General features: G+C 37.7%; 1 protein-coding gene and 1 pseudogene across 1 annotated transcript; both read right to left on the reverse strand.

The window, feature by feature from the left end:
- Positions 1 to 22,591, reverse strand: part of LOC139461581 (uncharacterized) — a 90,298-nt pseudogene that overhangs the window by 19,587 nt on the left and 48,120 nt on the right.
- On the reverse strand, positions 4,794 to 13,734 carry LOC139462370 (delta-like protein 1). Its single transcript, XM_071244048.1, has 6 exons — positions 13,701 to 13,734; positions 9,614 to 9,757; positions 7,935 to 8,048; positions 7,134 to 7,250; positions 5,343 to 5,456; positions 4,794 to 4,939 (listed from the first exon to the last, which is right to left on the reverse strand). Exons 1-6 carry the CDS (start codon positions 13,732 to 13,734, stop codon positions 4,863 to 4,865), a joined length of 600 nt encoding a protein of 199 aa, XP_071100149.1. The 3' UTR covers positions 4,794 to 4,862.

A 22,591-nucleotide genomic window follows, 5' to 3' on the forward strand; every position in this document is an offset into this window, starting at 1 on the left:
ATTGCAGCGAAGACAGTACGTGTCAAATTATCTAAGATTATTAGTTCTAAGTCGCTCTTGCTGAACAGGTGATACGCTTTCTGAGACGTCTCATGATAACATGGAATATTGTAGTGCACTACAGATCAGAGCGATTACATAGTATTATTATGTTTCTCTTCAGAATAATAGTGGGCTCACATGCCAAGCGACTAGATTGTTTGATTGTAGCCCTTCTTGTGTATCCTGGTTTTATTCTCAATTCAAAACTATCGGTGAAAGATACAAGTATGAAAGTAACGCTGCGAAATGGTCCCTGTAACAAGCCCTGTCGTCGTTGTCATAAATACTTTGATGTAATGTTGAGGGAGATTGTACATTGAACCAAACTTATGTTTAATGTTTTTGCTGTTTGACCACAAGTTTTATGATGAGGTCAGCAGCACTTGTCAATTCTGCGGAGTCATTTATTAAGGAGTGTTTGGGCCGAGACAATAAAACTGTTCCCACTGGGTTGCAAAACGAACATATTTCATGAACGTTTCTCTTTACATTCTCCTTACTCCGCACTTATCCAAAGCAAGTCAAAATAAGATATTTTTTTACTTTTAAGAAATCAGTAAAAAGTTTTATTACCCATGTGGTGAAGATACAGGTGGTAAGATACTAAATCCGTACGTCACACGTGTGTCGTACAAGGTTGACCTTGTTTTATTCGTTTTGATTGGATAACCGTGACCTCTGTCACACCGGGACTACTTTTTTCATTCATAAAAAATCGCGAGACGTCATTCATTTTGCGATTACAAGGCAGAGCTGAAGAAATTCATGAGAACGAGAGATATTTACAAACACTTTATTAAACCAAACAAGATAGTCACACGCATCAAATTCGGTTTGCATTCAATATAAGTTATGCATAGAGCTCCTACAGACGAATAATCGAGCTAGATCTATAAATCGATTTACAATGTACGACTGCCGATCGAGCGCGTCCCTTGAGCGTGACGCACCCGACCATTTTCGCAACTTTCAATTTGATTTAACGTAAAAGGATAAGCGTGGTGAAATGATGTCTGTTTAAACTATCTGGACAGATATCTAGATTTACTTGGGATGATCCGGTTGTGACATCGGTGTCCCCTTTGAAGCGTATTTTGTGGCGCTGTTTCGGTATGTGTTGTTCATGAATGAACGAACACGACAGCACGACCAGATCACTTAAAGTTCACAGTTCCGATAAAAATCATTCGAAAACTCCGTGGAAGTGTGCCTGACTTCTGATTTTGTGGCCCCAAACATCCCAAATGTGAACAGTAACATTCCCTATCTCTAGCGTAAAACGCTGTGAGTGGATCGCGGTTGTCTTTTCTTATTCCGGTGGCGACCTTGCCCTTCGAAGCTGTCACTACCATGCAAGCAGACTTGAGTTTGTTGATTTTCACGTCTTCAGTAAAGGGTGGTACGGTTAACATGAATGTCTTTGGCGAACAGTCTGATTTCCCTCTTCCAAAATGGTACGAACATGATATAAATTCACCTGATAGATCAAGGACACCGAACCATTTTGATTGCACAGACAGGACCCCGGCAGTGTGACCGACTGTTGGTCCGATATTTAAAGCGCGGCGCTAATGTGACATTTCAAATTTTCTTATCGGTGTCCTGCATACTTACAACATGGCGCTTGAATTACCATAAGTTGAAGACTTTCTTCCAAAAGGATCTTGAGCGTCGGTGCTGGTTTGTTTGCAAACAGAACAGCAGGCGCATGTTGTTAATGCGTATGCATAAACATGTCAACAATGCCCATATTTGGTCATATATCAATATTCATGCGCAACCAGATTTTGCAACCGGTTTCAGTTTGGTCTGTCAACGAACGAAAGTTGTTATGTATTTACACTTAAATATATATTTAACGTGGGTAATAAATAAAATACCACACTCATTCTCGTTAGATACCATTTTTACGAAACTCGTGAACTTTCTATGGTGTCTGACCTCGCTTTCGCTCGGTCAGATACCATAGAAAGTCCACTCGTTTCGTAAAAATGGTATCTAACGAGAATGAGTGTAGTATTCTCTAAATATGGTGCCACTTGATTGTCTGATTTGTGTGACAAACACTTACTTTTTGTATGACAATCGTGGGAATTGCGGGTGCTTTCGGTCGGGCGGCTTGCCCATTTAGTGAAAAACTGGTGTCATCACTATATATCAGTAAGAAGATTCCATTTATATCATTTTCATTTAACGCCAAATGGCATCTTTTATTTTTATTGACGTTGTTGGTAGAGTTGACTGACACGAGTATGGAATGATCACTTGGTTCATCGTGTCCGGAAGTCGCCGAACGTGATTATTGGTACTAAATTAAGTTGCTATTATCATTTTGTAAACGCTGTGTAAAAAAAGACTTTCAAGAATCGTAATGAGACACAATGAACTGATCTTGAGTTAGCAGGGACGTCACTACCATTATTCAGTTCATCCCTTCAGTTCGCGCTCATGTGACTGGGACCCGTGAAGATCTGGGGTAGAATAGGTCTTCAGCAACCCATGCTTGACGTAAAAGGCCACTATGCTTGTCGTAAGAGGCGACTAACGGGATGGGGTGGTCAGGCTTGCTGACTTCGTTAATGCATGTTATCGATCCCAATTGCGTGGATCGATGCTCATGAAATCAGTCACTGGATTCTTACAAAACCGACGATATATATATATAGCTGGAATATTGCTGGGTGCAACGTTAAACAACGAACCAACCAACCAACCATCATGTGACTGGACGCATATTTGAGAACATTTTGAACTTTATACGAGAAACGGCTAGCGTGTAATACTGATTTGATAGTTTTATCATCCAAGTTAAATATTATTCATTCAAGTTTGCAAGTAATGTTTAATGTAGTGTCTTTAGAGGCGAGTTCCATATTCCATTTCTGTTAATGTATCATTCCAAACCAAATCATGATGTAAACCTAAAGCAGAGGTGTAGTATATATTTTTATGACTTGTGAACAAGTTGCCTTAGCTCAAGCCCGCAAATTTGTTTTACAACTGTACATGTATCTGTATATCCCTCAAGCACCGTGTACGTGCGTATGTGTATCTGCATTTTCATTTACAGTTTGCAGGTACGTGTTACTGTCATTTATTTCCCATTTCTAATATCCTTTATATAAAGTTTAATATGGTTTAATATGGAAAATACTGACACTGTTACTTTAGATGACAATCCGATGTATTTTTGACTGGAACCAGGCATATGTTTTTAACGAGAAACCTTCGTCACATTTTTACCAGATATAGAGCCAAACACAAATGGATGATTAGAAGCATTAGAAGCATGGACTTGAACAAGAGGGGATGGTAATGATTTTGATACAATCCTTCCTGAAATGACTTTGGATATTTGTATGTGCTGATCAGGGATAACAGTAAGTATTCATTGACTAGACGTTTCACTACTTGGCAAAACCCATGAACTCATGTATGGTAGTGACAAACCAAGAACCAGTATCAATGCAAATCAGAGGTTCGAAGCCTTATATCTTATGACTCTACAACACCTCAGGGAAGCTTACTTGTGTCGCCAAAAGTATGTGACAACAATTGTAGGTCTTGAAAAACAAACATACAAGTAGTTTCAATAGTGTTGTGAAAGAGTAACATACAACAGGTTGAGGTTCCGAGATTTGTTATCCTGGTCTCTACGCCCGTAGCCAGAACTACTACAGTGGTGGAACCATCACAGGCCAATGCTGTCTTCCCCTTCAAGCACGCGATGTAAGCCTTGGTGGCGTGTGGATATATCAATGTCAACTTGATAACCACTGTGCTTGGCGGAATAATCATTTTTACAATAGACGAAGGTGAACTCACTCATTTCTGTTACCCCCTTTACCACATATATCTTGATCTTATCACGGATATGGAGATTACTTCACGAGTGTCTGTCAGATACCATTGATCTTACAACGATTTCTTTCAAAACGTATCTAACGAGCGATGTATACTTTAAAACGTTTTGAAAGCTTCACTGAGACCTTGAATGTTGTAACCTTGATCAAACAACTTCCGAACAAGAGTTAAAATTCTTCCGAGACACTTAAAATGCATATACAATATTAATGTGAATATACCGTATTAAGACAGGTTTGGATTTTATTAATAAGGTGTATTGTTATAGCCGTCCCACTGTTCAGGAAGTTCTTGAGTACAGGCAGATAAAATAACATTTACATAACGCTCAGACATTACATAACAACATTCATGCAGTTCAACTGTTAAATTACATCCGCAAATACTCATGCAACAATTACGTCTAAAATCTAACCTTTATACCATTTCGAAGGAAATCACATAGGGTCAGATAAAAACAAATAATTTATACAAATAAATCCAATACACACAATTCAGTGTATGTTTGAACAAAGTAGACGAACGCAGAGTTGCCGTGAACTGAACCGTTTATTTCGACGGAACAACTGACATCAGTCAGAAGCTCAACATGTCATCTAGGTAAAGAACACGAAGATTGAAGCGTGCAAGTGTCTTTGACCTAATAAAATATGATATCTGTCGAAAAACTATAGTGTTACAATGAACATAATCTTGGAGCTTTTAAAAATAAGGCTCGAATTGTGACTATTGGTACTAATTTCAAGCAGTCATTTGGACACTTCAATCCTTCATATACCACGCTTGTATATTTCAGAGCTAAGGATTTTCATACAAAGGATTATAATTATGATTACACACGAAGATGTTGTTTTTATAAACATTCTCTTTGATAGTAGAGCAGGAACTCGAAAGTGATTAATAATGTATCACACGGAGTGAATTGTCTTCATTCTGTTGTCATGAGGGGAAAGTTGTTACTGCATGTAGCGAGAAAGGACTATGGGAATCAGCAGAAATTGTGCAAGAAAAGTAACACGGTTTCCTCCTGATTCTGCAAAGACAAGAAAAGAAGTTGCAAGTATATTTGACAATACATTGTGAATGTATCCAACAAAATAATGGGCTACAAATAATGCAGCTACTTGTTGTCATAAAACCCATTGATGCCGCAAATCCCTATGCCAACTAGATTTTTAGGGTATCAGAGTCTGAAATGAAACAAAGTCACTTCTTTCACTTGTGTGTACTTATCTTGCTTTGACCGATCATTGACCATATGTACGATTGTGAGGTTCACAAACCACCATTTGATAAACCGTGCCTTTCTTTAAACAGAAACAACGACAGTTATTTTTTCTTTCATTTGTTCTATCTACAATAGGTTTAAGTCTGCATTGTAGATAAAGTATCTTTGCATTGGGAATATAAGAAATGGACATATAATGCATACATACGTTGTGCACAAAGGGTCCCGGTATAGCCAGGTGTGCAATCACACTTTACAGTGGTGCCATCTGTATTGCAGGTTCCGTGAGTGCCACACTCACTACCCCCGCTAGTACACGGTGCTGAAAAGTAGGAGATGTATGACCTCAAGTGGCAATGTGACAATATGAAGACGTGTGATAGTATTCAGAAACAGCTCTAAGTTTATGGCGACTTTACGACATAATTTACAGTTTTCGACAACGGCTTTAAGAATATATTACTAAAATATCAATTCACAGGATACTTCGCATTCTACTGATATTTAAATTATAGTATTTGGTTTAAGTTTGGTTTGTTGTTTTACGCCGTACTCAGCAATATTCTAGCTATCGGCAGTCTGTAAATAATGGAGTCTGGACCAGACAATCCAGTGATTTACATCATGAACATCGATCCACGCAATTGGGATCGATGACATACATCAACTAAGTCAGAGAGCCTGACCACCCGATCCCGTTAGTCGCCTCTTTCGACAAGTATAGTCGCCTTTTACGGCAAGCATGAATTGCTGAAGGCTTTATCTACCCCGGATCTTCACGGGTTCAATATTTATTGAGGTAAGTAACGACATCTTATCTGTCTATGTAATACTAAAACATGTTTATATTTGTGATCGTTTAGCAATGTTGTCCCTTTCTGAAACATTCTATAACAAAATGAAGATTTGTAATAAAAACGATATCCTCTAAATTTGATGCTTAAAATAATTTATCGATGGAATACCTCTGAGTATTCTGAAAAAATACGCACAGGATATCGGCTATCTGAAAGTATTTCATCTCAATGAAGGAGGTATTCAGGATCATGTGTTACAGTGCAAAGTGCCCAGCAAGGCTAAAATTGAGATTTCTTCATAAGATAAGTGTCTTCATACACTGTTAAACAATGCAGATAGTTGTTCACCAATAGATATGGAGGGTTGTATTGTATCATTTTAATTGTTTTTTTTAAATGATTCTAGTAGTCAGTCAATACCAGTTTCAAGGCTTATCTAAAGCCTTACTGAAAACAGGATGGGCTACATGAAGACCATTATGACACGCGAGTTGCAATGCGGAGATGGTTAGGCGAGGATTAGCCAAGAGGACTTCTTTCGATTTGTGTACACAATTCCAGCTAATATTCTGACGTCATGCTTGTTATATCAAGAATTGAAAGAAGAAATATAGTATGTAATAAGAATTGGACCCAGAAATATAATGTGTAAGAATGTCACTTTTGCAAATGATTTCTTTCACACTGTGATCTGTGAATGTGGACTTTCATAGTGAGCTGTTTTTTCTTATGTTGAAACGAATGTAAACATAGAGATGATACAAGACCAAGTAATGTTAGCATTATTTCTTAATGCACATAACGATGATACTGATGAAAAAACATGGCATTTTACATCAAGGTTGGTTTGTTGTTTAACAACTGAAGTAGATGATGTGTGATATTATAATGATGCTAGATAGTATTCACAAAGATCTATAAGTGTAGCGACTTTACGTCATTATATAAAGTTTTCGACTACGGCTCTAACAATATATTACTAAAATATCCATTAACTGGATACTTCGCATAACTGTACAGATATTTATTTCATAGTACATGTGGCTCACCGTTACCGAAACCAGCAATATGAATATCGTATACATTAAATATTAAACAAAATATATTTATCTTTGTAATTGGATTTAAACTGTTCTTAGTTAAGTCTTCGTATTTGGCTTTTGCAATTTTCAGTTGATGAAATATGTTCAAAAACGTCGTACGTGTTGTACACATGGCGCCGGTGTATCCATCAGTGCAGGTGCAGGAATATTTAGTGCCGCTAGTGTCACAGCTACCGTGGGAGCCACATTCAGTTCCACTGGCGGTGCAAACAGGTGCTGGAAAAATGGCAACAATTTCAGTTGTCCATTACACACAATTAACCAATGAACGAACCGATAGTTCAACTACCTAATCTAGACTTTTATAGCTTCTTTAAGTAGAAAAATATATGAATCCAGCTATAAGACGGCGGTCTGTAAATAATCGAGTCTAGACCAGACAATCCAGTGATTGATATCATGAATTTCAATCCAAGTAATAATTTACGTCATTATTTAAAGTTTTCGACTACTGCTTTACAGGATACTTCGCGTTGTACAGATATTTATATTGTAGTACATGGGGCTCACTCCTATCGGTACCAGCAATAATATACAGCTGACATAGAACATCATATACACGGAACATTACACAAAATATATCGATCATTTTTATTGGATTTAAGCTGTTCTTAGTTAAGTCTTCGTATTTGGCTTTTGCAATTTTCAACAGCGCACTCAGCAATATTCCAGCTTAATGACGGCGGATTTTACATCAAGAATACATTCAACAACCTGTGGCAATTTAACCCGTGTTTATCATTGTTTGTATCATACAGGACATTGTTCTCACATTTATGATAAGTATGTATGATTAATTTGTTTGTAAATAAATCACATGATCTTGATGCATTGAGAATCTTCGAAATTATCTCGAAGAATTAAACACATTCGTTCGTTCATTCATTCATGTACACATACCGTCTGCACAAAGGATCCCACTGTAGCCATCTGTGCAATCGCATTTCACAGTGGTGCCGGCTGTATTGCAGCTTCCGTGAGAGCCACACTCAGTACCCCCGGTAGAACATGGTGCTGAAATGAAGTAGATGATGTGTGTGATATAATGATGATGCTAGCTAGATTTATAGGTGCAGCGACTTTGCGTCATTATATAAAGTTTTCGACTACGGCTCTAACAATATACTGCTAAAATATCCATTAACGGGATACTTCGCATAACTGTACAGATATTGATTTTATAGTACATGTGGCTCACCGTTACCGGAACCAGCAATAATATACAGCTAACCATATATGAATATCGTCTACATTAAATATTAAACAAAATATATCTATCATTGTAATTGGATGTAAAATGTGATTGACATTTAAAAAAATGATTCGTATTTGGCTTTTGCAAGTGTTCCCCATAAAAAAAAACACATTCGTATTTTGCTGTACATGTAGTCGTTAGGCTTTGGTCAAGTTCAAGACTAAAATCATAACACACTCTGATATGTATGTATCTGTCTAACCAGTGTCCATTTACTAAAATGATAGACATATATATGCAAGAATCTTCCCTTATTCATCCCGTTTAACCATCTAAGATTTTATACATGACTGTAGATGATTTATTTTATTCCAGGAGAGTATTAAAACTCCAGTCAAGATATAACGTGAACTTCCATTATGAACAGAATCCTCAAGTTTTTTCTCTCATGCGCATCATTACATTTTTATATTTATCAGGAATATGCTTCTCTATCCAGTAAATGTACCTTAACGTAAGCACATGTGTGAAACGTTTTAACTTTGTAATAACTTCACAGTTTGATAGGTTCATACCACATAATACCATCTTAGTTGCGAGTCGAGAAAGTGACACACATGTTGTAATTTGGGTCAACTGACTTCTATTCGGTGAATTACACGCCACATTCTGATCCTGTTTGGATTAACAGAGAATATTAAAAAAGGAAGGAATTATAACATATATAGATTTTTATATAGACTGTGGTAGACTGTGGGTTAAATTGTTAGTAACAATATCAGGTCATTGCATCCACGTGTGTATCGTTTTGTTTTTTACAGAACTAGCTTATACTAGATTTGATTCTCATTCATTGAAAATCTCCTGAACATACGTTCAGGTACTAATATATTTATCTGTCTCAATTTTATATGTGAGGCATGTGTGGCCGGTTCATGTAATGCGCCACAATTAACTGTTCAGAGTTGTGTCAAGGGTTTGAATCCAGGAATTGTCCTGCTTTCATCCGTGTTTCGTCAGCACTATATTGATGGTCTTTTGGACCCACCAAAGTGGTAAACGTATGAGAGATGCGTTACCCACAACACGCTTAACACGCCTTAGTTGGGTGAAATACTGTTCAGAATAGGGGGTACAATTTCAAAGCCCCTTGTACAAGTACTTTAGAACATTTTCATTAAACTGATCATATATTTCTGCTAAGTGATTATATGTTATTATCATGAATCTCAAAGTATAAATAAAATAAATACAATGTAGGATTACAATTGGAACATACATACCCTGCAATAATGAAAGCTTTTCATCATAAATGGGAATATGACATGATGGTTCATACTGTAACATATTTTGTGTGCAAATGTGTAATCTGTTATGTTGTTACCTGTTGCACAGTCATCCCCTGAGTATCCGTCTGTACACACACATGGTGCAGTAGTGTCAGGACAGGTACCGTGGCTGTTACAATCGGCGTCGGAAGCACAGCTGGCAGCTTTGACATCCCTAATCACAGCAATGATCATCACGGCTGAAAGTACAACATATTGCACCATCATAATACACTTGTATTTTCAGTATTTTCAGTAATCCCCACAGTCATCCCCAGAGTATCCGTCTGTACACACACATGGAGCGTTAGTGGCAGGACAGTCACCGTGGGCGCCACAACCCGCGTCGTCAACACAGTTGGCAGCTTTTACATCCCTGATCACAGCAAGGATCATCACGGCTGAAAGTACAAAATATTGCGCCATCATAATACACTTGAATTATCAGTAATGATACTATGACAAAACTATTAACACCACATATATCAAGTTCCGTGTTTTGATGCATCTCACAATAGATTGGATGGATGCTACATTCTAAAGACATACTATCTTAAATAAGATGAGAATTTAGGTAAACTGTTCGAATAGTTATATGAGCCGTTTGTACTGTGAACTATTCCCGCGAATTGATAAACTCGTTTGATTAATCTCCATAGCGCACATCTCTGACTAGGACATATTTATGGAAATATTGAAGAGGGGGTCAGGTGACATTGAATGAAATATGGTAAATGTGTCATTATTCTGCGTGTACTGTTTACCCATACAATGAACTTCAAGAAAAGTGTTTCGGATTTAACATCGTGTGCAAAGAAGGCATTGATTCATGTAATGTCTGTTAGCCTGACCACCCGATCCCGTAAGTCGCCGTTTACGACAAGCATAGTCGCCTTTTACAGCAAGTATGGGTTGCTGAAGACCAATTCTACCCCGGATCTTCACGGGTCTCCTCTATTAGTCTGTAAAACATTCTTACACCCATCAACACCCAATTGTATGATCCATGGAGGGTTTGGCAGATACCTGTTAAAGAGGCCCTCAATGCATTAAATATCTTTGACTTTGAGTGCAGTTCACTGCATCTCGATGTTTGGGTAAAAGTTCGTCAGCTTTCACATACAGCCTGTCAAGGGCAGAGGTCCTAAAGGCTCCACGACAGTGACTTCGGCCTTGTTGGCGTATTGAGTCTTATATTTTTAAGTTGCTTTTGCAGGCTCCACCATCGATATTGGAAACATGATCCAGCTTGTAGCGTATTAATGACCATTACAAGCGATTGAGAGTTGACCGAGCCAAACCCCACTTGAGAGGCCCATTTTTGAAGTTGTCAACACCTAGTTCGTATCTCTCTTTCTATCGCAAGCATATACCGCAATAAGAAATTTTAGAATCATCCATGAAATGGGACCATCAAAACAAGTGTCCCAAGCTTTAGTGAGACTATAAACTGTGATGTATGTAAATGGGATAGATAGCATGCTGCCCTGACGGATGCCCTGGCGTATTTAAATTCTTGATTGAAATGATCAGACAGTGTAGAGCCCACCCCTACTTGAAAGTGTCTGTTAGTTCAAGACATAAAGTAAGATAATCTGCCCATCAATCCAACCTTATCTTAATGTTTTGAAAGACCGTGTTCCCACGTTATAATGTATACCTTCTCTCAGTCGAAAACAAAATGACAAAGCATGTTGTCTGCTGGCAATTGATTATTAAAATGATCTTAAGCGCATCAAATGGTCAATGGTACTATATGCCATTCAAAGACTTAGTTCTGATGTCTTTTTCTTGTTACTTAAGACTTTATCTCCAGTACCAGACTAACCGAGTGGTGACCATGCGTTCCATGTTTTTACAACCACATCTAGTCATAGATAGAAGGCGGCAATTGGACGGATCAGTATGCTTGTGTACAGGAATTATAATGGCATTATGCATCAAAGGAGAAACAATTCTAGTTGTCCTTATTTCAAATTAATAAATATATTAAGTAGCATTTCCAAACAAGAATCAGACAAGTGTACCCGGAGCTGAGAGTAATTTTTCTCGGCTTTCTTCCACCTTTTTCTTGCTTATTTATGTCAAACCATTATATGAGGGCTTGCACATGACACGAATGATTTCGTATACATGTAATTGACCCGAAAAAATTAGTATGGGTTCAGAAACATTCCTGAGAACGAGTTTAGTTTTCCAGTACATGATGTACAGTTTGTAATAAAGGCCAAGACTGTACCTTGATGAAGGTGGTTCATCAACGAGATTGATATCCAGAAGGATGGATATCAGCCACTTACTATTTAAACTCGTTCCAAAGATTTGGATCTTTGAGAAAAAGATAAAGGACGTAGTATGTTCCAGTGGCAGGATGCATATAAGTGTTATACGCATCATAGAACATACAAAAATACCAGTCTTTAAAGGTAAAATCTTCGATGACTTTTCCCTTATTATTGGTATCGGTACTCCCCCATAGAGGATAATGGCCACTGAAATCGTCTATGATTATAATCGAGTCTGGACCAGACAATCCTGTGATTGAAATGAGCAACGATCCACGCAAATGGGATCCGATGATATGCATCAACCAAATCAGCAATGTTCATGATGTCAATCACTGGACAGTCTGGTCCAGACTCGATTTCTAAAAGACTGCAGTCATACAGCTGAAATATTGCAGAGTACGGCGTTAAACAACAAACAATCAATCAATCATTCAGGAAATATTCAACAGTTTTTGAGTTCCGCTCCGGAAACGAGCACTACCCCCATTTGTAGTTTCAGTCTTATCGTCATGAAAACACAATTAAAAACTCTAATAAAATATTCCAAATCAAAAATAAATTCGAAACCAACAATGCTCATGATTTCAATCACTGGATTATTTGGTCGATTATTTTACAGACCGATGTCATACAGCTGGAATATTGCTGAGTGCGGCATTAAACAGCAAGCAAACAAAAACCAAAGCAAATCAAAGCAAATCAAGTATTGATATCAGCCACGTACTATTTAAACTCGTTCCAAAGATTTGGATCTTTGTGAAAAAGATAATTAAAGGACATAGCTTGTTCCAGTGGCAGGATGTATAAAAGTGTTATACGCATCATAGAAAATGCAAAAATACCAATGTTTAAAGGTAAAATCTTCGATGACTTTTCCTTTATTATTGGTATCGGTACTCCCCCATAGAGGATAATAGCCATTGAAATCGTCCATGATTATAAACGAGTCTGGACCTGACAATCCTGTGATTGACATGAGCAACGATCCACGCAAATGGGATCCGATGATATGCATAAACCAAATCAGCGATGTTCATGATGTCAGTAACTGGATTGTCTGGTCCAGACTCGATTTTTTTAGAGACCGCCGTCATACATCTTGGATTATAGCTGAGTACGGCGTTAAACAACAAACAATCAATCAATCAATCATTCAGGAAATATTCAACAGTTTTTTAGTTACCCTCCGGAAACAAGCACTACCCCCATTTGTAGTTGCAGTCTTATCGTCATCAAAACACAATTGAAGTTATACAAAAATTTAATAAAAAATTTCAAATCATCAAATGGCACTAGTTCACCACTACAACTACAAGGTGTATGTTTATCTTTCCGAAATTTAAATCACAATTTGTGACATGCATTGAAGGTATATTATGCAATTTCTAGAATAGTTGACGTACATTTTCTATCAGTGTTCATTGTCGAAAATGTGTTAAGAACCCACTGGGCACGTAGCGATAGCAGTATATAAAACAACCGACTTTCCAACATACTAACAGACTATATGTGTAGTAAATAATATACATTTACCTGAAATATATAACGTCTCCACACATCTATGAATCAGACTTAGTTTCTAGTATTCATGATAGTCATCAAATATACTTCGATATCACGCCTCGCCACGACTTATAATTCAAGTATGAAAAAAACCAAATGATAAATAGTTTTGTTTAACATTGGAACATCGAGTGTACTAAATCGAACACAGTTCGTCTTTAAACTGCCTAAAATTGCTAGGAACACTGGAATTTGTCTGATTACTGTCACTTATATTATTCATAACTCCAAATGGATAACATGCTAAGTAACTGACGTAAATGTTAGATACCAAAGCAAATAAACACCTTACCCAGAAAAGGCACCATCACGCCAAATTTAAACATGACTGGAAATGTTTGCCCGAGAACCTTTCCTTCGTCTGGACGGGGATACACTGCGAATGAGATCAGTGCGTCCCCCTATTTGTAACGCCCGTCTCCATAGCACCGAAATGTTGTGTCACATGGCCTGAACATAACAGTAACATGATCTCGACAATTTCAGTATTTAACATTTGGACATGGGATGGAATTTGACTTAGCTCGAACCTTAAAATATTTATTGATATCAATTGATAGAGGAATGAATTTGTGTTACTGCCGTGTTTGATCGTAAAACTAAATTCAACAACATTAATCATGAAGCGACATGTTCAATAGTGTTTACGAATCATGAATATGAAGAAACTGGATGTTTCCAAAACAATTGTTTGTGCATGTCACATGCACACGTCGATCAGATGACGGCATATCAACGTGGAGAACATACAATACAACCAAGGGAAACACTGTCAACTACGAGGGAGACAGATCATAGGAAGATATGAGACTCAGACACGCAAGATGTCCACTTATAATAGTACCAGCAATGACTCCCAGCGGAACAGTGTCTCCATTAGTCCTTTGAATCATAACACCAAGCCATAGACGAGTGCACATGTGTCTGTCACACCCTAAAAACCCCAGATAGTATATACACGTTGCAGGCAGGACTTGGCATGACGCAACTTGCTGGTACATCTACAAAGAAGCCAACAACTCCGCGCAATCGGGTGCACCTGCCCTGCTTTGTTCGATGTCTGGTGAATTATTGCAATACTGTCGTGATGTTAGTGATCTTACATATCTAGTGATCTTGCAAAGATATAGCAAGTTGTACACTCCTGCGTTTTTAATGAAATAATGTAGTTATATGTGTTATAAAGTGTGAGAGAATAATCAAATTTGCATCGCTAATAATATATTCTTCAATACTAATAAAACTCCTAAATATACTCTACAGGCATCCGAAATTTGTACTTTACCCTATGGTATCAATCTATCACACTTTGACTTTAGACTGTTTTAAAGAGTATATAGATGATTTTCACTTTCATTTGAGGGTTTGTAAAATTCTCTACACCTCGATTATGCCAAACATAAATTATCACGTTCGACATTTGTAATGTTTTGTTTCGCTTGACGTTAGGAGGTTGATGCAGATGTAAATGCTATGTCGATAGAAGTGGGCGATATGCGTTTTTGGTGTACATCATATTACAGGTCGATATATTTCACGATTGCACCTCTCATTAACCACCTATTCAACTTAAGACGCAAACAGTGAGGGTATCTACTTTAATAAAAGGGTATCAGTTATTGGTCACTTAGTGTGATGCTAAAACAGAATCAATTAAAATGACAAATACCACGCAAATACAACGACGTTGGTCAAATAAATACACAGTCGCAGATCAGGAAGGTGTTGTCACCATAAGACCTTGGGCGATTTTCAGAGAACCTATTCGGATTCGATGACATGCATCAACCGAGTCACCGAGTCTGACCACCCAATCCCATTAGTCGCCTCTTGTGCTGTTACTGTGTAAAATGACACCATTTGGGAGATGTGTGGCCCGAAGTCATCCGTCATGTTAGCTGACGATCTATGCCCTCTACGACCCCTTGTTGGTCTAGAAATTCCAGATGCTGTAACGTTACGACAGTTCGAGTATTCCAACAGAATGACATTGACCAATTTGGGATTCATCGGACATAACACCTGACTATCTACAATGATGAATAATGTGTTAACCTAAGTTCAACATTACAGAACAATTTCAAGATCATCCAACTTGGCAATAAATCCAAGATGAAATCACTGCATCAAAATTTGGGACATTTTCCTTCCTAATACATTTTCATTGCGAGAACAAAATCTTCATGTAACATGGATGCCTCCTGGCCAACTGAATGTTCACACGACAAATGAAATCCTTTGTTGAAACAAGTGGAAACTATAAGAAAAATGAAATATGACCTTTCTCACAAATGCTACAAGCAAGAATAATACTGGTAAAAAAAACAGAGAGAAAATATACTAGTAGTTAAACTAATCCATTCCTTTAATTGGCTTAAATAACTTTTATGTCGTTTATACTCAACAATTAATTTGGTGCAGTAGTATTTACGATTATGTTTGTTCCCTCAAGTATAGGTTAAATATACAGCTATATTTAAAACGGAAAATGAATGCGATAACCTTGCATGTACACGTGGTAAGCTTGGCACAAGGCTTCCTGTGATGGTTTCAAAGAACGTGATGCGACCCTTGTTCAAAGATACTTTCATCAGGGTTAGAGCATGCACTGCATAACAAATGGTCATATACGGTGTCAGCTGCATGTTTTTACGCATGATGTTACTCTATTATTACGTTTAACTGATGGAATTTCATTGTTACGGCAGAGGCTAAGGCTATACCTTTAGCCTTGCAACTTATTGAACTTTCGAAAGAGACCAGTTTTATCATTTTTTCTGGTAGTTAACCCTGCTTACAGGCAATGAACAACCGTAAAACAGATCATTTGAATTTGTCCGTGGCTAACGATGACATTATCTGTTGCTGTCTTCCCACTCATGTAGGCATAAAAGGAAAGTCTGAAGCAGATTCTGCAGCTAAAGCTGCTCTTTGGAAATCGGTATCAAGGTACATTTCGATATTTTGATCTAAAATCTGTAATTTGCCAATATGTCAGAAATATGTGGCAACGATTGTGGAATAAGCAGCTATTAAATAAGCTTCATGCCAAACAACCCTTGTTTGGATATCATGCCCTTACTGGATTAAGTCGTCAGGATGAAGTTGTAATCCGAAGGTGTCACCTTGAACACAATCATTTTAATCATTCTTTTTCAATTGAAGAGAGAGGATTCCTCTCAAAGTTTTCCTTGTCATAAGTCCTTTGACTATCAAACAACTTTTGTTGGAATGTGTGGATTGTGCACTAATTCGTCAACTTTTCTATACTGTTCAAATTATTTCTAAACTTTTCAACACCGAAGAAACTTAATGTTAGCCTATGTGAAGGAAATTAAACTGTATAAGATGTAGATTATATATTTTGAAAGTGAGTTTTTACCTTTTACTGTGGTAATGGATAATGGATCTTCGTTATCATTTTATATAATGTTTTTAATAAAGGCAACTAGTTTTTTTCTAGCCGCGAATAGATTATTACTGACCAGGGCTCAAAGCAACATTTACTCACTTACTGACTTATCGCTGTTTTGAATAACATTTCATTGAAATCATGGCACGTCACCTTAATATGAGAAATACTTCTGAAACAAGGCAGATCATCGACGACCGGGAATCATTGCTGTGTTGTAACCACAGAGCACGGGTATGGTGTTGACAAATCACAATAAGGGCAAATCTGGAATTCAAATGGACGATCTTAAGATTCTGACGCACACTTCTGCACAGCGAATTGCATAGAATAAGAACAAAAAATCACAGACTACCAGCTGTACCAAATTGGAGATGGAAGGTCGGTGTTGAATATGGCAGAATTTGTATATTATGCAAGAGGCAATACGCTACATTATCGTTTTCAATGTCACTCATTAATGGCAAAAGGAAAAAAAAGTCATCTGCAGCAATCCTCATGCGCCAATCAGCAAATTGGAAAACGTATGATCGTCTTCCACATATAAAATATATACATGCGTTATACTGAACCTATTATGTTGTAAGTAGTTTTATTGCATATTTTATCAGTGTGTATACAGCAATGAGTACTGCGAAAAAATCTCTTGTGTAAATCTTTTTATTTTGAACATCTGCATTCACGTGCACTGTAGCAATCGCTTTAGCATTATTGATCTGTCGGCGATAGCTATACATAAAACGATTATCTTTATAATTATGATTTTAGATGACAATGATCGTGATAGTGATGACACTATCCTATAACGTTAATATGGCGTAAATTATTCATGTAAACGCAATACAGTCAGTAACACAGAGTTCTCAACAAATTCATGTCAATAATTTATTCATCATTACTGTAACATACTCCTCAAACCTAAGTTTATTTCTCGTTCCTTGGATTATTTTCTCGTTCCTACGATTACTCCACATTACTCCAATGATTATCTCGAAATTTCGACCTTTTGAAAGAAACTTGAAATAACAAGAAAAACACTCCTCCCTCTCTCCGGGGATGATGGAATAACTACTATATCTAAAGGACCAACTGAGTTCACTGTTCGTCTCTTAAAGCTCTCAATGCTGCAGGCGAACTCATTCAACAGGCCCATTGCCGAAGCAATATGAAACTCGCAACAACTGTTTAACTGGGTCAACTATGTATTGATTTGCGTTAATTCTATATGTAACAGGCGCAATATTTAAACATTTACTGTAATTGCTTTGTAACAAAATATTATCAGCAGACTACTCCTGTCAGTGACATCACATCCGTTGACGTTTGCACTTACTAAAATATTGCTGTCAGATTTCACGATCTTGACTTTCGTTTCTCTTCTCGTCATATTAAACGGAAAATAACAAATGAAACATTCTTCGATTGAGAAGATCGGCAATTTCGCCAAGGCATATATATATATGACAACTTCCCGAGCCAAGAGAATTCCTTCATATTTAGTTCATTTTTTTATTTAACGTTTATCAAAATATCTGTAACACAGTGGTTATAAGTTTTATGTAATCATTTTGTACCTTTGTACGTAACACAACGCTGAGCAGAGCTGTAACATATGCTTTGACATGTCCACTACGATGATGGACAGTCACGACACTACTTGTTTTGTGGACAGATAAGAACACGTATGAAATCTAACTCCTGCAACGAATCTCTTAAAGTGAGATTTATTATGTGGCTTTAAAAGTGAACTGGTGGAAATAAGCATGGTGATTGTAAAGAGCCATGTCGTCGTGGTTTAAATAAAATGTTGCCCCTTTTGTCAGTTGTGAGAAAGTACAATAGTACGTTGTGTTGGGTGTAGCTAATTTTAATTGTCTCCTTGTGGTAATTTCGACTTTTTTTCCCAGCGCATTGTTGTACGTACAACAGCACGCCATATTGGGGTGACACACCAACGCTGCGTGTTGGAAGGATGTCTGCTGGTATGCTTTGAGTTCACTGCGCAACTCGATCTGTCGTGTATCAGAAGTCCAACAACATACTCGAAATTAATCCAAGGTCAATCCATCGTCATTGAAGGATTGAAGCTGAGTAAAGGTGCATTAGATATACGTAGGTACCATTTTACACCAGGTCCTTTCTCCTCAACTTAGTACCTCTGTCACAGGCAAAGATGTTAGTATTCGTCACATCTTATAATTACACAGTACATTTAACTTTTAACTTTCAATGAACAAATGTCATGATATTGCAAACTTTCATTGAAACATATAATGTGAACGCCAGAGAATATACAGGGTCGACTATGTTTGTAAACGCTTGTGTTGCAGGGTCCCGTTCCATAAAGCAATCGAGGCGTAACGTCAGTCGTAAGTCTATGTTATAGTATGTTAAGTATGTTTCAGTCAAATACCACAACCCTTCACTCCTTTCAAAATTAGTATTACTCGTTTAGTGTTCTGTATGAATTAAACTATGACGTCATTGCATTCTTGCGTGAAGTGGTAGCATTGTATGACGTCATGAATTCAATGTCGCTACACGTTAGCACTTAAGCAAAATACGTGAATGCTCACGTTTTTATCAAGTGGATAACACAAATTGCACAAACACATTCCGTTATGCACCCTCATGCATGTGTACGCTAAATACGAAAACTTAAGGAGGAATACTTCATGAGAAATATTTGCTCATCACTTGCTCACCAGCTCGCCTATAAATGCTAGACTGCCATGACTGCTTTAGCTCGTAACTTACAAAACACTTAACAGAAACCTAAGACCTCATGGAGTCATAAACACAATATTCGTCATGCTGAATGCCTTGGTTTGAGTCAAAACAATGTTTACACTATGCTGTCCTTATGCGTTAGTGTTTTGTTATATCACTATTCGAGGCATATCATGCACGCCAATTAAATAACTTATATTTAACATATCATATAGTATATGTATTTGTGATATTCGGAGTAGATAGAGGACAGTTTGCTCATCCAATAGTCGTGTAGATATTTGACAAGAAATGAGAAATGTTCTTTTTGTTAAAATGATAATATTGTCGGGAAGTTATAGTAGCAGTAGCCCCAATATACTTGGTACATGCCCAACATTATTATCCCGGTCACTGGATTGTACCTGGGTAGGCGCTAGAAAGTTAACAGTCACATTTTCATCTTATCCTAATCTGGTACTCAATTTTAATGCTGGGTGAACAGGGGCACATTTCGAACAAAGTCACTTGCCAAAAGAGACAACACTGTGCTTACATGTGCTTCAGTGTAGGGCAGGACCGAAGCCCAAGACACTCTGAGGAGACCCGCTGCCGAAGGCGGTCACCAATCCAACTACTCTCCGAGACCGACCTGTCTTAATTTGATCTTCTTTGTGACCACGTGCGGCACCGTCATGAATTATGTTTTATTTCAGTGTGACAGTAGTTCCGGTTTAAAGTGTTATTTCTCTCGAGGGATATAGCATCGTATCATTCCCTTAAGTGAAACATTTTCAGATAAATATAGTGCTTCATTAGTAAATACGCAAGCGTCTGCTTAGTACACATACTATACCCTCTTCAACTCAATAGAATACTTGATTAATCACCTGTTAAATATCACATATATGGAACGGCAAAACAGATATAATACAATTTAAATATGACGAAAACCATTGAGGTTTTAGAACGGTTGACGTTTCGGTTATCACTTCAGTCAATCTGAATATAGCGAGTTCAAATATCATGCTTTAGATAAGTCAATGTCTGTCCCTGGATATACATGTACTTCAAAGCCGTGGGGAAATCAAATAAAACAATACTGTCAATTGTACACAAATATGTATGACTATTTATACATTCGTAATATCACTTACCCTTCAGTCTATGACAGAAACAGGTATCCAATCACGCAATATACGTGTTCATACACAGTTAACTGCAAAATAGATACCGGACACTGTACGTGCCCTTGCAATGAATTTCAGTTTTGTCTGAAAAAGCACTGCCTGAAAATGTTTAAAAACTTCTCATGCATAATTTCAATGTCTGCACTAACCTATAAGATATGAATGCATACGGCAGGACGTTTAAAAGAAATCACTGATTTTGACCGCACTGTAACATTTAAATACACAAGGAATACATTACGTTATGTGGTTCAATACAAAATCGTTATCAACATGTCTAATCGTAGTTAAAGTTTTGTACATTTCCGGTTGAAAGTGGTTTGCACTTTAAAAGAAATAAGGCAGTAAAGTAAAAGACGCATTCATTTTTTCTGTGAAAATATCCATTTTGTCCGGCTACGTACCTTATTTCAATACATTATGTTGAGCAGGGTTGTCAATGTATAACAGGCCCAGACAAGTCCTTTGCTCTTTGAATAAAGTCGATGATAAAGAATTACGACACCAGTAGTGCGCAGCATAGATATGCTTGAAACCGAGAGCGAACCCGCGCTACGAATCTTCAAAATTGTCATGTATTGTGATTTGAATTGTGATTTAAGGCACACAGCGATCACTGCTCAGAAGCAAACCATGGACACTTTTAAGTCCCAGCACGAATTGTCGCGGTGTCTGCCCTTCTCATGACAGCACATAATTAAGGAGACACTAGCGTGATATCCCTGAACGGCAATAGGTCGCAAGAGCAAAATTACGACTGATCATGAATCGTACATCATGTTTTTTAACTGGTTGTGGTACTTTCAATTGCCCACTTTGTCCTGATAACGTAACGTTATGTTGTTGTACTGTCGCGGGTGATTTCCTTTGTAATTTCTTTGTTCCGCAGTGTTAAATGAATGCGACAAGACGAGTTTGTCGACAGCTTAAACAACCTTTAGTGATTACGTTTTTTTAAGAGAATTGAAATTGCCTTTTTGCAAATTAAGTGTGAAAGTCAAAACGAAGTGAGCTTCGTTTTTTTACTCAACATGATATATTATCAATAGCTGACGGAATGGAAGTTTACCATGTGGCTCAATATTACTGGCAAAGTGCATGTGACATTGCCCTTGTAAACATGTGCCAGGTCAATTTGGTTGGAAAGCGTTGGTTCAAACTACAATGTTAAATGTACTTAATTGTAAGGTTGTAGGAAACAGACACAAAACAATGGATAGATTTTAATTTTGTTATTGTGGGTCAGTTATTAAAACCATTATGTAGCAAACGTAGGAAAGATACTGTTTTCGCAAAGTATGAATATCCTGATAAAGGATGCGTGAGTGAGTGAGTCAGCTTGGTTTTTAGTGCCGTTATTCCAGTTATAGCACAGGGTGTCAGCTTAGTGCGGGAAGGTATACTTCTCGGACCTGCTTCTCGTCGGACTTACTAACAACACGATCAAGTGATATACGTTCGAATAACTGAATCAGTGAAAGGTATCCTCACTCAGTCATGCACTGGGTTTCCATGTGCAAGGTTATATCAACTCATCATTAAATATGTAGTGAAGGTGTAATGACGACATATGTCTGTTAAATAATTTCGAGTGTGGAGATCAATATCTGGGTTGTCCACTTCGCTCGGCGATAAGTGCTCGACACCTTGACGGCATACTGTTGATTAACTTGCGTGTGGTCGTCCTTTGGATTGGCCCCCATTAAATATTCCGCCCGAAGAGCAACCCCAAACTGAACCATCTTGAAGGAAGCTGGGTCTCTGGCGTACACCCTCCGCCCGAGGACGTCCCACAGATGCACTATTGGGGACATGCCAGGGGTCAGTCCAATGCCCTCATGCGTTCTCCATGACGACCTGGGCACGATGTGG

Source organism: Haliotis cracherodii, unplaced genomic scaffold, assembly GCF_022045235.1.
Source record: "Haliotis cracherodii isolate W230 unplaced genomic scaffold, xgHalCrac1.p SCAF_15, whole genome shotgun sequence".
In the NCBI taxonomy this organism is placed as follows: domain Eukaryota; kingdom Metazoa; phylum Mollusca; class Gastropoda; order Lepetellida; family Haliotidae; genus Haliotis; species Haliotis cracherodii.